Genomic DNA, 15,817 nt, shown 5'->3' with positions numbered 1-15,817 from the left:
CATCATTTTGACTGTCTGCGCATGCGCGAGTGGCAAAACCCAGAAGTAATGTGCTCCGTTACTTCCGGGTCACTGCGGAGCGCAACCCGAAAGCGCTCAACCTGAAGAGTATTTATCCCGAGGTATGACTGTATTTGTATTCCATTTTTCCAGCAACAGATGTTGAGCTCAAACCAGCTCACAATATTCACAATAGCATTAAAAAACAGCAAACATTGCAATCTATAACAGCAAACACAACAGCATATAAAGCAAACAACAACAAATTCATGAAAACAATTCATACAATTAAATAAAATCATAGTAGGGTGTGGGTGTGTATGCACACACGCACACACACACACACACACACACACACAAAGACAAACAAACAAACAAACAAACACTTGAGATATGTATCTACCTACCTACCTACCTAAGATATCGAACAACGATATCTTCTCCCAGAAGTCCTAACTTTGTCTTTTCTTATTTTTTTCATTTCTTTCTTCTTCTTCATTTAGAAATCTAGCCCCTTTATGGCCGGAGACAACGCAGACAAGCAGTGTACCTGAGAAGCAGGAAGTTAAAGCGCCACGGGTGAGGAAACTGATGAGGCAGTACAGCTTGTGAGTATAATTCCAATTATGGCTGCTCTACACTGTTTCAGATTTGTTTTCCCTATGGGTCTATTTCAGGAGTTGCCAACCTTTCGGTTCAGTGGGCACATTTTGAATGCTGTGGGTGCCAGTCACAAAATGGCAGCCTTGGGATGTGGCATAATACAAAATTTAGAGTCTCGTCAGTGCTGCTTCCCCCACCCCCCAGACAACTTCAGGCTTGCCATGCGAAGTCAGCAATGTCCTGCTGGTCCTGATTATGGAGATCACACAATATTGATCACACACACAATGATGATGTTGCAGTGACAACGGTTGACGCGTGGAAAGTCATTTTGGGGTCAGAGAGTGAATGTGGAGAGCTGTCCCTCATCTCTCTGCCACTCCTCTTCCTCTTTCTCTCTCCTTTCACAGAGACATGCCTCCCCACCTCTCCCATTCTTCTCCCAATCCATCCACCCTTAGACCCCACCCCCATCAGGCCTTTCCCTCAGAAACAGAGCCAGCTCCCCTGTGACGGGGTGAAGAGGTGGCACCCTGCCCACCCAACCACTTCTGAAGCAGAAAAGGAGGTGTCCCGGCAGGTGGCATAACTAACCCGTTTTCCACAGATGAAGAAGCCGGGCAGCAATGCTTTGAGGAAGTGCTCCTCCAGCTCCCACTGAGTTTGGCAAGAGCCAGGGCCACCCCCAGCCCCCCCCCTACTTCTGCCCTTGCCATGCCCTGGCTCTTGCCAAACTCACAGTCCTCAAAGCATTGCAGGGGGTTGAACTAGAATCTGGCATGTCCAACAGGTAGATCGTGATCCACTGGTAGATCGCAGGGTGTTCCTGGTAGATTCCTGGTAGTAGATCCTGGCTGATTTCTGGCCCCTCAGCAATCTCCTTCCTAAAAAAGCTCAACAACTAGGGGTAGATCACTGCCAGTTTTTTTATACTGTGAGTAGATCACCGTGTATTGGGAGCTGGACGTCCTTGGACTGGATAGTCCTCAGGTTCACTTCCACCTCTATAATTCTATGATTGTGGAAGTGGTAGTGGGGGCAGCAGGGGAGGGAGAGAGGAAAGGAGGCGGCCATTCCTGTTTTGCCTCAGGTGACAGGCCAGGCCAGCTCAGGAAACACCTAGCAGTGAGGAGCATTGGGATGCTGCTTTGCCTCTGGGGAGAAGTGACTGAAGAGGGAGGAGAAAAGTGAGACCATGAAGAAAACAAAGAGGAAGAGGAAGAGGAATAAAAAAGTGGATAAAATTAGAGGAGTCTTTTTGCACTGAGGTTGTTTCACAAGTGGTCCAGTTTGAAAGAGAGTGCAGACTTAAAAGAGTGGAACAGTGAAGCCAGCCTTCAAATCCCTGCTCAGCTCTGAAGCCTACGGAATAGCCTTGGGCCAAGCCCTTCTCTCCACCTCTTCTGCACCTCAGCATTGTTGTGAAGATGATGGGGAAAGACTCATGCAAGCTTCCTTGAGGACTTTCCATGGGGAGTAAAGGTGGAATCAAAGTCTACTAATAAAGTAACCAGAAACAGTTCAGTGTGTGACTTGTCACATCTGTTTTTGGCCCTTTCAGCAGAAGTGAGAGAAGCAGACTGAAAGATCTTGGCAAACTTTAGCAAGTCACAAATAGATAAGGTGAACAAAACAAATCAGGACAGGCCTCTAGCGGAAAGGAAGTGCACAACTGCAGCTCACACACACACTGGATTATGTTCGCCCCCATTATATATGATAACATGCAGACTGGGTGAATTTTCTGTGGCTCTTCCTGGTTTTTAAGCAGCCCCCCCCCCCCCAGTTCTGTATGTAGACAAGGTTTTCTGAATGCAACCGAAACTGTCAAATTAGCTTTGCAACCTGAGTAACCCCTCATATTACATCTACTAACTGCTTCAAAAACCCTAAATTCAAACAAACTCTTAGCTTGCACTTTTGGCTCATGATGCCCTGCCATTGCCATTGCCACAGCCCCCTGCTCATTATTATTCCTGATTACTACTGCCAGTTGGGGACGCGGGTGGCGCTGTGGTCTAAACCACAGAGCCTAGGACTTGCCGATCTGAAGATTGGTGGTTCGAATCCCCGCGATGGGGTGAGCTCCCGTTGTTTGGTCCCTGCTCCTGCCCACCTAGCAGTTCGAAAGCACGTCAAAGTCCAAGTAGATCAATAGGTAAACGGCGTTTCCGTGCGCTGCTCTGGTTGGCCAGAATTGGCTTAGTCATGCTGGCCACATGACCCAGAAGCTGTACGCCAGCTCCCTCGGCCAATAAAGCGAGATGAGCACCACAACCCCAAAGTCGGCCACGACTGGACCTAATGGTCACAGGTCCCTTTACCTTTACCTTTACCTATTATCCTATTCAGAATAAGGGCATTTTCCTTAAAAAAAGGGGGAAATGTTGGCAGTTATGGTCTAGGAGCAAGACTAGAGAATGTAGAGAGCTGAGAATCATTGAATAAATTGAGTGCTGTGAATGGTGATTAAATAGACTAAGTTTCATTGCGAATATTCCAGTGAAATTAATGTTACAGCTGTGCACAACTGGCCTCCAACATTCACTGCTCCGTTTGTGCGTTGAAAAAATGGGAGGGAACATTTCAGCCACATTCTGCAACAGTTTCTCCCAGTGGGGCTCCCCAAGAGCAGCAACCAGGGTGCAGCTTCATCCCCCTCCCCCCCCAAGGCTATTTTATTTTATTTTTATTTTTTGGTGTAACTGTCTATTTTGTTGGCTGGGCAACCTGGCCTCCATTGTGCATCCTCCATAATACCTCAGACCTAGATCAGATCTAAGTTTATAACTTAAAATGCTTATAACTTAAAATGTGTTATTAAAATGTGACACCAGAGGGCACTGCAAAGGGAAACTGCCATTAAACGTTATAGAACGTTATGTTTAATAAGGTTTATAAGATCAATGTAGCTCCAGCCTACTAGTGTCATGCCAGGGCATCGCGGGGCAGAGAGGGAGAATGGTGGAGAATATTTGGAGATGTTTATTGGCTTTTTAGTAGGGAGGAGGAGGGAGGAAAAGAAACATCTCAAAAAATATGTCTTCTGAGGAATTTCATAGAATCATAGAATCATAGAATCATAGAGTTGGAAGAGACCACAAGGGCCATCGAGTCCAACCCCCTGCCAAGCAGGAAACACCATCAGAGCACTCCTGACATATGGTTGTCAAGCCTCTGCTTAAAGACCTCCAAAGAAGGAGACTCCACCACACTCCTTGGCAGCAAATTCCACTGTCGAACAGCTCTTACTGTCAGGAAGTTCTTCCTAATGTTTAGGTGGAATCTTCTTTCTTGTAGTTTGTATCCATTGCTCCGTGTCCGCTTCTCTGGAGCAGCAGAAAACAACCTTTCTCCCTCCTCTATGTGACATCCTTTTATATATTTGAACATGGCTATCATATCACCCCTTAACCTCCTCTTCTCCAGGCTAAACATGCCCAGCTCCCTTAGCCGATCCTCATAAGGCATTGTTTCCAGGCCTTTGACCATTTTGGTTGCCCTCCTCTGTACACGTTCTAGTTTGTCAGTGTCCTTCTTGAACTGTGGTGCCCAGAACTGGACACAGTACTCCAGGTGAGGTCTGACCAGAGCAGAATACAGTGGCACTATAACTTCCCTTGATCTAGATGCTATACTCCTATTGATGCAGCCCAGAATTGCATTGGCTTTTTTAGCTGCCGCGTCACACTGTTGGCTCATGTTAAGTTTGTGGTCAACCAAGACTCCTAGATCCTTTTCACATGTACTGCTCTCAAGCCAGGTGTCACCCATCTTGTATTTGTGCCTCTCATTTTTTTTGCCCAAGTGCAATACTTTACATTTCTCCCTGTTAAAATTCATCTTGTTTGTTTTGGCCCAGTTCTCTAATCTGTCAAGGTCGTTTTGAAGTGTGATCCTGTCTTCTGGGGTGTTAGCCACCCCTCCCAGTTTGGTGTCATCTGCAAATTTGATCAGGATGCCCTTGAGTCCATCATCCAAGTCGTTGATAAAGATGTTGAATAAGACCGGGCCCAAGACAGAACCCGGTGGCACCCCACTAGTCACTCTTCTCCAGGATGAAGAGGAACCATTGATGAGCACCCTTTGGGTCCGGTCAGTCAGCCAGTTACAAATCCACTGAGTGGTAGCATAGTCAAGACCGCATTTTACCAGCTTCTTTACAAGAATATCATGGGGCACCTTGTCAAATGCCTTGCTGAAATCAAGGTAGACTACATCCACTGCGTTCCCTTCATCTACCAGGCTTGTAATTCTGTCAAAAAATGAGATCAGGTTAGTCTGACATGACTTATTTTTCAGAAATCCATGCTGACTATTGGTGATCACAGCATTCCTTTCGAGGTGCTCACAGATTGTTTGCTTAATGATCTGCTCCAGAATCTTCCCTGGTATTGATGTTAGACTGACTGGGCGGTAATTATTTGGGTCCTCTCTTTTCCCCTTTTTGAAAATAGGGACAACATTTGCCCTCCTCCAGTCTGCCGGGACTTCGCCTGTTCTCCAGGAATTCTCAAAGATGACTGCCAGTGGTTCTGAGATCACATCTGCCAGTTCTTTTAATACTCTTGGATGCAGTTCATCTGGCCCTGGAGACTTGAATACATCTAAACTAGCCAAGTATTCTTGTACTATCTCCTTAGTTATTCTGGGCTGTGTTTCCTCTAATGAATCATTTGCTCCAAATTCTTCAGGTCGGGCATTGTTTTCTTTATCGGAGAAGACTGAGGCAAAGAAGGCATTGAGGAGTTCAGCCCTTTCTGTGTCCCCTGTTTGCATTTCACCATCTTCTCCTCTGAGTGACCCCACTGTTTCTTTGTTCTTCCTTTTGCTACGAACATACCCATAGAAGCCTTTTTTGTTGCTTTTAACCTCTCTAGCAAGCCTGAGTTCATTCTGTGCTTTAGCTTTTCTGACTTTGTGTCTACACGTGCTGGCTATTTGTTTGAATTCCTCTTTGGTGGTTTCCCCCCTTTTCCATTTTTTGTACACATCCTTTTTTAATCTTAACTCAGTTAAAAGTTCTTTAGATAGCCACCCTGGCTTCTTTAGGCACCTTCCATGTTTCCGTCTCATTGGTATTGCCTGAAGTTGTGCTTTTACTATCTCCCTCTTAACAAACTCCCAGCCATCATGAACTCCCTTTCCTTTTAGTATTACTGTCCATGGGATCTCACCCAGCACTTCCCTAAGTTTTATGAAGTCGGCTTTCTTAAAGTCAAGAAATTGAGTCCTAGTATGCTTGGCTGCTCCTTTCCGTTGTATAGTAAACTTCAGAAGAGCATGATCACTTGCGCCTAATGATCCTTCCACTTCTACCCCATTAACCAGGTCATCGACATTGGTTAGGACCAGATCTAAAATGGCTGTTCCTCTTGTTGCTTCTCCCACTTTCTGGACAATGAAGTTGTCTGCAAGGCCAGTGAGGAATCTGTTTGACCTTATGCTCTTGGCTGAGTTTGACATCCAACAAATATCTGGGTAATTGAAGTCCCCCATTACTACTATCTCCCTTCCTTTTGCATGCTTGGCCATCTGTTCCAGGAAGGCATCATCTATGTCCTCCGTTTGGCTTGGGGATCTATAGTAAACTCCCACAATGAGGTCACTATTATTCTTCTCTCCCTTAATTTTGACCCAAATGCTCTCACTTTGGCTTTGAGGTTCTAAATCTTGGATCTCTTCACAGGTATACACATCCCTGACATATAACGCCACTCCTCCTCCTTTCTTGTCTGGTCTGTTTCTCTGAAATAGATTGTATCCCTCCATTTTTACATTCCAATCGTGGGACTTATCCCACCAGGTTTCAGTGATGCCTATTATGTCATATTTAGTTTGCTGTACCAAGAGCTCAAGCTCATCTTGTTTATTTCCCATGCTTTGTGCATTAGTGTACAGACATTGAAGTCCATTAGTCATTCCCCCGTGTCTCTTATTTAAGGATTTTTTCCTCCCACCACTAGGTCTGCTTGCTGCTTGCTCCATTTGGTCTATGACATTTGGATGATCATCTTCATCAATTAATAGACTCCTACCTTCAGGAGCACTGTCTCCCTCCCCCACATTAGTCAGTTTAAAGCCCTCCTGATGAGGTTTCTTAGTTTTTTGGCAAAAACATTCCTCCCAACCGTTGTGAGGTGCAGCCCATCGCTTGCCAGAAGTCCATCCTCAAGAAACTGCAGTCCGTGATCTAAGAATCCAAACCGTTCCTGTTTACACCATTTGCGAAGCCAGCTGTTTACTTCCACTATTTTCCTCTCTCTCCCTGGGCCACGTCGTTCAACTGGGAGGACAGATGAGATGACGATTTGTGCATTTAATTGCTTCAATTTCCTGCCCAGAGCCTCGTAGTCTCTTTTGATCTTCTGGAGGCTATTGCTTGCAGTGTCATTGGTTCCCACATGAACCAAGAGGAAGGGGTATTTGTCAGTGGGTTTTATGATTCCTTGCAGTCGTTCAGTTACATCTTGGATCTTAGCCCCGGGGAGACAGCACACTTCCCGAGACATCTTGTCAGGCCCACAGATCACTGCTTCTGTTCCCCTCAGTAAGGAATCCCCTATCACCACTACACGCCTTCTCTTAGGTTTGGTCAGGGTTCTTCCGTGAGCGGTCCGTTCCAAGGTCGCCTGCACATTCCCTGAGGACTGACTTTGCTGCTCATCTTCATATACGTGATCGACTGTAATGAGGGAGAGATTCTCAAATGGAGTCTGCTCTTCGTCTTCCATGCTAGGGGAGAGGACCTCAAAGCGATTGTGTATTTCTAGACAATCAGAGCGAACCCTGGGCCTCCTACTTCTTTGAGTCACGTTTCTCCACATATCGGGCTCCTGTGTTGGTGAACTAGCCTCCTTCTCAGGGGAGTCCCCTGTCTCCTCCTTGGTGGAGACGGTGTGCTCTGTTGCTTCCAAGAAGAGCTCCAGCTCTCTAATTCTTTGGAGCGTAGCTACACGTTCCTCCAGTTGCTGGACTTTTGACTTATCTCTAAAAATTAGAGTATTTATTGCATGCCAAGAGAACATGCATTACATTTAGAACAACACAATTCATTGTAGTAGCAACAGAAACACATTCAGCATTTTTGGTTTTAGTTAAGGATATATTTGTGGTACATCAACAGATTGAATGTAACGATAACACAAGCTAGTTATATTGACACAATGTGTTTATTGGTTTAAAGTTATGTCTCCACTTACACACACTTCAGTATGTACTGTTTTATTTTGGATGAAGGCTTGACATGGAGCATTTGAATGTTTGTAATGCATTGAAATTCTATTATGGTTTGTTGCTAAAAAAAATTACAAAATGAAAAATGGAAGGAAGTACCATATTTTTTGCTCTATAAGACTCACCTTTTCCCTCCTAAAAAGTAAGGGGAAATGTGTGCGCGTCTTATGGAGCGAATGCAGGCTGCGCAGCTATCCCAGAAACCAGAACAGCAAGAGGGATTGCTTCTTTCACTGCGCAGCAATCCCTCTTGCTGTTCTGGCTTCTGAGATTCAGAGTATTTTTTATTCTTGTTTTCCTCCTCCAAAAATTAGGTGCATCTTGTGGTCTGGTGCGTCTTATAGAGCCAAAAATACTGTAATACTGTTTGCCTCAATATATTATTAAGAATCCAGAAAACTGTGCAACTAGTCTCCAGACTGATGATGGCTTCAGGGGTGCCAGCTTGAATAAAATATTGGGGGGGGGGAGGCAGGTGAGCCCCACCCCACATAATAATCGCATGACGCAGTGCATGAACTCTATTTGAATGGCAATGCCCATCAAATTTGGGGCCCCAGCCCCCTCAAATGTTTTACTGGGAGATGAAGACCCATCGGCCCCTAGGAGTTGGGCTCCTAGGTTGGCTTTGTTTTAAACTGCGATGAAAATGATTCTGGAATTGCCAATCACTTTGCTTGTGCTCATCACAACTATTTTCACTAGCCATTTGTTATAATCACATTTCTCTAGTGAGTATGAAAAGGAACATATTGCAATATAAGTTAAAATTAGACAAAAACAAGTGGCAGAATGCAGATCTAAGTGTTAACATGCACGTTTTTGAAGCTTCGTTCACACCTATTGAACATGACAAGAGTTTTCTATACAAGAAACAGTGGTCATGCCCTCATTTTTTTTAAAAAAGCCTTTAAATAGTTAAAATGCAGGTGATTCTCTTTTAAAGGAAGTTAATTGGGCAAATGTCTGGTGCTCCAGCCTTGCAGCCAGAATGTGTGAAACTAAATTTCTGCTCCAACCTGCAGTTGTTATTTTCAAGTGACTGAGAATATTTACTCAACTGGCAAAACCACATGAGAAAATTCCACTTCCATACAAATGAGGACAAGGAAACAAATTTACCTAGCAAGAGCGGGGAGAAAGCCAAATTATTCCTGCTGCGCGTGAAGGGGAAAGTTTAAAAGAATGTCAGCAGCCTTGGTGCAAAATAAAGATTAACAAGGTCAAGGAACTAAAACCTGTCCATTTGCATTAATATAGCATCTAATTAACACAGAAAATAGTCTTTTTGTTTTATAATAAGCTAGGAAAGAGGGTGTTGTCATGGGTTATTGTGCGCTCCGAGGAGGGGTAAGGAAGGCAGCCAGGAGCTGCGCTTGTAGCTGCTCTTGGCCCTGAAAGGAAGGAGCAGCCAGCGATTCTCCAGCCTCTTCAACGTGAACCACAGAATACTCCCCCTGGCAGCAGCAGCTCTTGGTGCCCCTGAAACCTGGTTTTTACTGGAGACTGAGACTCACCAGACACAGCTAGGAGTGGCTTTGTATGTGGCAAGATTAATGCATTCAAGGTGTGTGCGAAGGGGGGGGGGGTTGGTGGGAGACAGGGAGCTTATCTTGGCAAGGAAGGGTGGAGTGGGAGGGGTTTCCCCAAACCATTTGAAGTGATTTTATAGCTGTATAATTAACGCATTTGGTGAGAATCAGAAAGGAAGCACCTCAATTTTTGTCACCCATAAATATATACAGTAATCTACAGATATGTTAATGGTAAGTGGAGCTTTAAATACAAAACAAATTCCAACCAATATGGAAGCTTTACTGTTTTATATTGTCATTTGATATAATCTCTTGAACAAAATGCTTTTTCAAAGGTTTTGTGGTTTGTAGATGCTTTCTAATGCAGCACTCGGAGCCAGTGGCATCGCAAGGGGGGGGGGGCAGAGTGGTCCGCCCTGGGTGCCAGGTCTGGGGTGGGGGGTGTGACAAGAAGGCATCCTGCGGGGGCTCTGTTAGGATTGTCCTACTCTTGTGTGGGACTCTGGCAGAGACATATGCCCAACTGGCATGTTCCCTCCCTCCTTCAAAAGCTTTCTTCAGCCCAAACATCACAGCAACTGATACCAAGAGGCATCAGCACACTTAGGGATCCGCAGAGTATTCACAGTTTGCATAACAGAACTCAGTAGCACAGCATTTTGGCTAATCGACATTTATTTACATATAATACACTCGGAGCATTCTGCCTTAGCTCCTTCCTCTTTCTCATCAAACAGCAAAGAGAGAATGAACAAAGGACAATAGTCCCATATTCCAGAACACAGTAGTACAAAACATCCTGTCTCCGTCACTTCCCGCACTGTGGAATGAAAACATACACCGCCATGTGATAGACAACAATCCCATGACTGCAAACACGGAGCAAGAATCCTAACAGGTTCACTCCGCTGCTGCGACACGAGCAGCCATTGTGCCGCTGCAGCCGCATGTGGAGGATCCTCTGTTCACGGTTGCAGCCACGAGCAGAGGATCCCGGCGCTGGCAGCTAACCAGTATGTACAGCGCATGTGCAGTGTCACACACGTGTGCTGTACGTAACGGTGCTGCACATGCACTGCACATCACGGTTTGCCGCCGGGGCAGCTTGAGCGTCATATGGACGGTGGTGGGATCCCTCTGTCACTGCTACAGCCACATGTCACTGCTACAGCCACTGGAGCGGTGCCACCGGCAAATTGCTATGTACAGCGCATGTGCGGCATCGCTGCGTACGGCGCATGTGTCGTATGTAGCGACACCACACATGCGCCCTATGTAGCAACGCCCTGCCCTGGGTGTCACGATGCCTTCGTTTGGCCCTGGTCGGAGCACCCTCAGCATCCATCCTCCCTATATGTACAACTTTGTATGTGCATTAGGAGACTCCTGTACCAGCAACTAGTGTGTGTATGTGGCACACTTTTCAGAAAACACAAATGAAAATATAGCAGAACTGAAGAGGCGAGCAGAAACAAGTGGTAGACATTTTGAAAATGCTTTCTAGGTTATCCTCCCCATGAAAATGAGTACTTAAAAATATTGTAGTGAGCAAAGTTTCTTGTACTTTTAACAACCCAGTGATGAAGATGACCTTCCTCCAGCGCTTGCAGCAGCGGTTGGGGCATCGCCATCACACTCATCAGCATCTCCTGTGTCACAGAGAACAAACTCGGAGGGACATTTTTCTTCGTGTGCAAAGGTACATACAGATAACTGGAAGGGTGGGTTAAAATGTGGGCTCAGCAGCAGGCAAGGGTGCAACTCATAAATTCATGGTTGCCTTCGAGAAGCATATTTGGTTCACATTCCTTGCTGTTATTGAAAATCTCCCCTCTGCTAATCCAAGCCTGAAATGCCAAGGAGTCCCTGCAAGTTCAACTTTCTGTCCCATGTTCAACTTGACTAGCTAAGAGTCTCACAAGCCTGATCAGGAGAGCTTTAAACTAGATTTTGAGAGGGAGAGAAACAACATTACAGACAAAAGACAAATACCTGGTACTGGGGATAATAGCTTCATTGATGCACGAAAAGCTGAGGTGGTGCTCCAGAAACCTACTAAAGTAAAGAAACTACAAGAAGGAAGCAGCTGGAGGGAACAACTCATGGTTTTAGTTGTCTCTACACAAATGCATAGAGTATGGGGAACAAGCAAGATGAATTGGAGCTTTTAATTCAGGGTGGCAAATATGACCTGATAGGCATTAGTGAACCTTGGTGGGATGGAACCCATGACTAAAATGTAGGGATTGAGGGAGGGGTATAACCTGTTCAAAAGGAATAGGCCAAACAGGAAGGGGGGGTAGCATTATATGTAAAGGATGTGTACACTTGTGAAGAAATCCTTGACCTGGAAAATGGAAAAGCAGATTGAGAAAATATAGGTAAAAATTGTAGGAGAGAGAAAGAAGAGTGACCTTACTGTGGGGCTCTGCTATAGACTGAAGACTTGAATGATGCCTTCCTAATGCAGATTACCAAACATTCAAAAAAGAGAGATATAGCAGTCATAGGAGACTTCAATTTCCCCGATATTTGTTGCAACTGAAGCTCTGCAGCGTCTGATAAATTCCCCATTGCCTCGCTAACAATTTCATTTTTCTAGAAGTTGAAAGAAGCAACAAGGGGATCATCTATCTTGGACCTGGTCCTCACTGACAGGGAGGGACTGATGGATGAAGTGGAAGTACTCAGAAACTTGGGATAGAATATGGCAACATTGTTCACAAAAATGCCATGGGAAATGGACCTAGATGTGCAAATAGTTTCTGCAAAAATAAGGGAAGCCTCATTAAAACTACTGCATAATGGCATTATACACTGGTGAGGCTGTCCCAAATATGCAAGGAAGTCAGTCCCAATTGTTGGAGGGGATGCGCAGTCAAAGGTGCATATTTCCATATGTGGTGGTGTTGAGACATCATCAAACCCTTCAAAGAAATAAGCTGAATATACAAGAAAACCATGGAAATGTCCCCTGCACTAGCACTACTTGGGCTTAGGATCCTGCCTGCTCCTGATTATCCTAAAGATGACCTCTTAGCCTTTGTAATGACTGCTGCTCATACAGAGACAGCCAGATGTTGGAAAACAGGTGTTGGTATAACAAGAGTACAGTCAATAGCACTGGCTGAGAAACTAACATGCCAGGTGAGAGCAGCAAAGGGCAAACACGATCCATATTCCTCTTATATGGCAAATGTTTACTGAATACATAAATTCTTCAGGCAGTGGCAGGAATCCACCCAGCACTCATGGGGAAATGTGGCATGATCTCTTAGAGTAATCCAATGAAACTTTAACACATGGCAAGACAGAAGTCTGTAATTTCATCTGGACAAGTTATTTGTTGTTTACTGTTGTAACAACTGTTTTCTCGAAATTTATCTTCTGTGCCATGAAAATAAATATTTTAAAACAGTATTTAAAAAGGAAGCTATTCCACAACATGTGCAAGAGCAGGCAGAGCACTGAAATCTTTGGATGGGGGTTAACACAAGACCCCAGAGCCCCACTGTACTGCATGGGTCAGGGATAAGGAGGACTGTGGTGGCTGAGCTAGGCTTTATTTTGCGCCTGAATTGGGAGGCCAAAGAAGACTTGAGAAATGCACTGCGTCTCTTACAGTTATTGTTGTGGTTCTGACACTGCTAGTGAATATAGAATTTAGCTTTCCTGCAGTTCATCTTCTCAAATGAAATTATTATTTTTTACACTTCAACTCCATTCACACTTCCTGAATTTTCACTGTGCTTCAGAGCCCTGCAGATCCTGGCGGGAGCTTTGCCTTGGCACCTGGAGACCTGCTCATGGATTTCACTGAAGCCACGCCGATGGTAAATGATTTCATTTTGCACCCCTGGAAGTTACCGTATGTCTCAGAGAATTTCTTAAATCTGCACGAGAAAAAGCTACAGTGCTTATGTTGTAATAATTCAGAACACAATCTTAGTTCTGTTGTGATTCTGGCTTTCATAAATTAGACTAAATCTGTAGAGATTCCTGATCTATTTATTTGAAACCAGCTTAAGAAACTGCTGACAAATGCTTGTATACTGTCAAGCCAGGAGGAAATTGTATCGTTCTAGTGATCTGATATGATTTTTGTATGCATTTACTTCTTGATTTTTTTTGTAACAGGACACTACAGTTGTTCTGAATTTTAAAGTTTGTACTTGCCTTTGCCCACAGTCCTGTTGCCAATGGTAGATTCTCTCCTGGAGAAAATAGCTTCTGGGGAGGGGGAGGGGCTGGGGCTTCCACTGAAACCACTCCACAGGGAAAAATAATTTTGTGGACAGCATTCATGATTTTGCTCACACACATGCACACCCTGAAGGCAATTGCTTTTTGATTTATTTTTCAAGTAAGAAGGAGTCACACATTTAATTGGTACGCAAATATATTGTCTTATTTTAGGCCTGTGACAGAATCTTGGGCTATTAAGAATGTTGCCAAGAGTGAGTGTTCATAAAACAAATGCCATAAACTACAACTTTTGACCATGTCTTCATCTTTGCAGGCTCCATCTCCATGTTCACAACCAGACCAAGTAGTAATTGCCACCTTGTTAATGTCTGCTTTTTTTTTAAACTTAGAATCATTTCCTCTGTGGGATACCATCAGGCTGTGCATTGCACTACGCAATTCTGGTATGTCTGTATTTGCAAGCAGCTCTTTTGGAATGCCTATTAATTTCATGGACCGGTGTTCCTTGTTCCTTGTTCCAAAATACTGCAAGTTTCATTTTTGAGAGTCAGTGACTTTGACTTCGTGAGCAAATAATAAAAGGAGCCGTGTACATTCCACTCAACATTTGCCTGACCCTTCCCCCCCGCCCATAGTTTGTACCATCCACGCTTACACTAAGGATGCAAGCAAAGCAATGCAGACAAAGGGACAGATAAGGGGATATGGCATGGCATTTGCAAGGCTGTGGAGGATGGAAATTGGGATAAGAGGAGGCAGCATGAGTAGGCGCTTGGAGGAGTTGGTGTGCGGGGCAGGGAGAGCCCCGATGATTACAACTCCACTTTAACCACCACCCTCTCTTAGTTTTCTTTAAAGCTTTCACCAGATAACTGCCTTTTTTAAAAAAAAAATCTCTCTACATTCAAGAGGTTTGTAATATCAATCACAGGCAGTGTATACCTAATTTCACAAGAACCAAGGTTATCCAGCAGTAAGTGTGCTTGAGTTTAAGCCTAAGGGGCCCAACACTCGCTAACTTGGGTTAATTTTCTCTTAATTTCCCCATTGTGTGCAGACCAGACTGTAGGGCCCAAAGCAGGAGGAGCCTCCTTGGCTACATGGGTGCTGGGAAACGATGCTGGTGTTGTAAGAGGAGTAACCATGCATCCCATGCTGATCCATGAAACAGACCACCAATGCTGGAAGGAAAGAAGGAAGGAAGGAAGGAAGGAAGGAAGGAAGGAAGGAAGGAAGGAAGGAATTGGCAGCTGGTGCAGCTGTTTTAAAATAAGGATGATAAATGGAATCCCAGCCAGTAATCTGGCTGCTCCCTTTCGGATCATTTGAAATTTATTAATTGCCTTCAAGGGCAGTCCCATGTCGAGTGCATTGCAACAGACTGATCTGGAAGTGACTGCAGTATGGCTTACAGTGGCCAATTCATCTCAGAGAAGGGCCCTAGCTGGTGAACCTGGTATAGCTCCCACACTTGAGAACAAGAACACGTAATGCTCTTTCCAAGTTTCATTTTCACTTTATTGCTGCACATCCAGCCAGTCCATCACCATCTCCAAGCATTCTAGTACCTGAACCTTTCACCTGATTCTGATGGAATAGAGAGAGAGAGAGAGCTGAATTGCATTCATATATTGATGGCATCTTGTTCCAGATCTCCTGATGACAACTCATAGCAGTTTCAGATAGATGTTAAAGAGCATAGAGGACAAGACAGAATGCTGTTCAGTGGCCCACCAATATTACTTTCTTGGAAATGGCACTGGAATTATGAGGAGAACTAGCGAAGTACAGTGCCCCTAATCCCCACCTCTCTGAGTTTCTCCTGAAATCTACATTGGTTAACAGTACTGAAAACCACTTAGCAGTCAAGAAGACTGAGCAGGGGTTCAGTCCCTCCCTTGTCTCTCCCAACAAATGTCACCAGCCAGGTCAACCAAGACAGTTTTCATGCTATAACCAGGCCTGAAGCTGTACTAAAATGGATGCAGATAACTAGTATTTTCCAAGCATGCCTTTCAAGCACCACTGGGTGATAATTGTTTAATGCTTCTGAGTTCAGGGAGGTGCCTGAAGGAGGTAACTCCGAAAAGGAAATCCACTTGTTTCACCCCCACACAAACACACACATTTTTTCCACAACAGCTTTAAAAACAGTTGGTTTAAAAATAAATAAATCATTATCTCCCTTTGCCTGTCTTGATTATATAGTATATATACAGTGGTGCCTCGCAAGACGA

General features: G+C 44.5%; 1 protein-coding gene across 4 annotated transcripts in view; it reads left to right on the top strand.

The window, feature by feature from the left end:
* The window catches only part of EPB41L4B (erythrocyte membrane protein band 4.1 like 4B), a 132,751-nt gene that overhangs the window by 97,412 nt on the left and 19,522 nt on the right, over window positions 1-15,817 (top strand). For 2 of the 4 annotated variants that reach the window (XM_083407637.1, XM_083407635.1), the window contains exons 20-23: window positions 504-608; window positions 10,953-11,073; window positions 13,130-13,207; window positions 13,970-14,023. In XM_083407637.1, coding sequence (XP_083263763.1) covers window positions 504-608; window positions 10,953-11,073; window positions 13,130-13,207; window positions 13,970-14,023 — 358 coding nt within the window. The remainder of the gene's footprint in view (window positions 1-503; window positions 609-10,952; window positions 11,074-13,129; window positions 13,208-13,969; window positions 14,024-15,817) is intronic. The other 2 variants (XM_083407638.1, XM_083407636.1) reach the window with 1 other exon arrangement.

This window comes from Podarcis tiliguerta (assembly GCF_965153285.1).
Source record: "Podarcis tiliguerta genome assembly, chromosome: 13".
NCBI classification, from domain to species: domain Eukaryota; kingdom Metazoa; phylum Chordata; class Lepidosauria; order Squamata; family Lacertidae; genus Podarcis; species Podarcis tiliguerta.
This window is presented reverse-complemented; position numbering and strand designations above follow the sequence as displayed.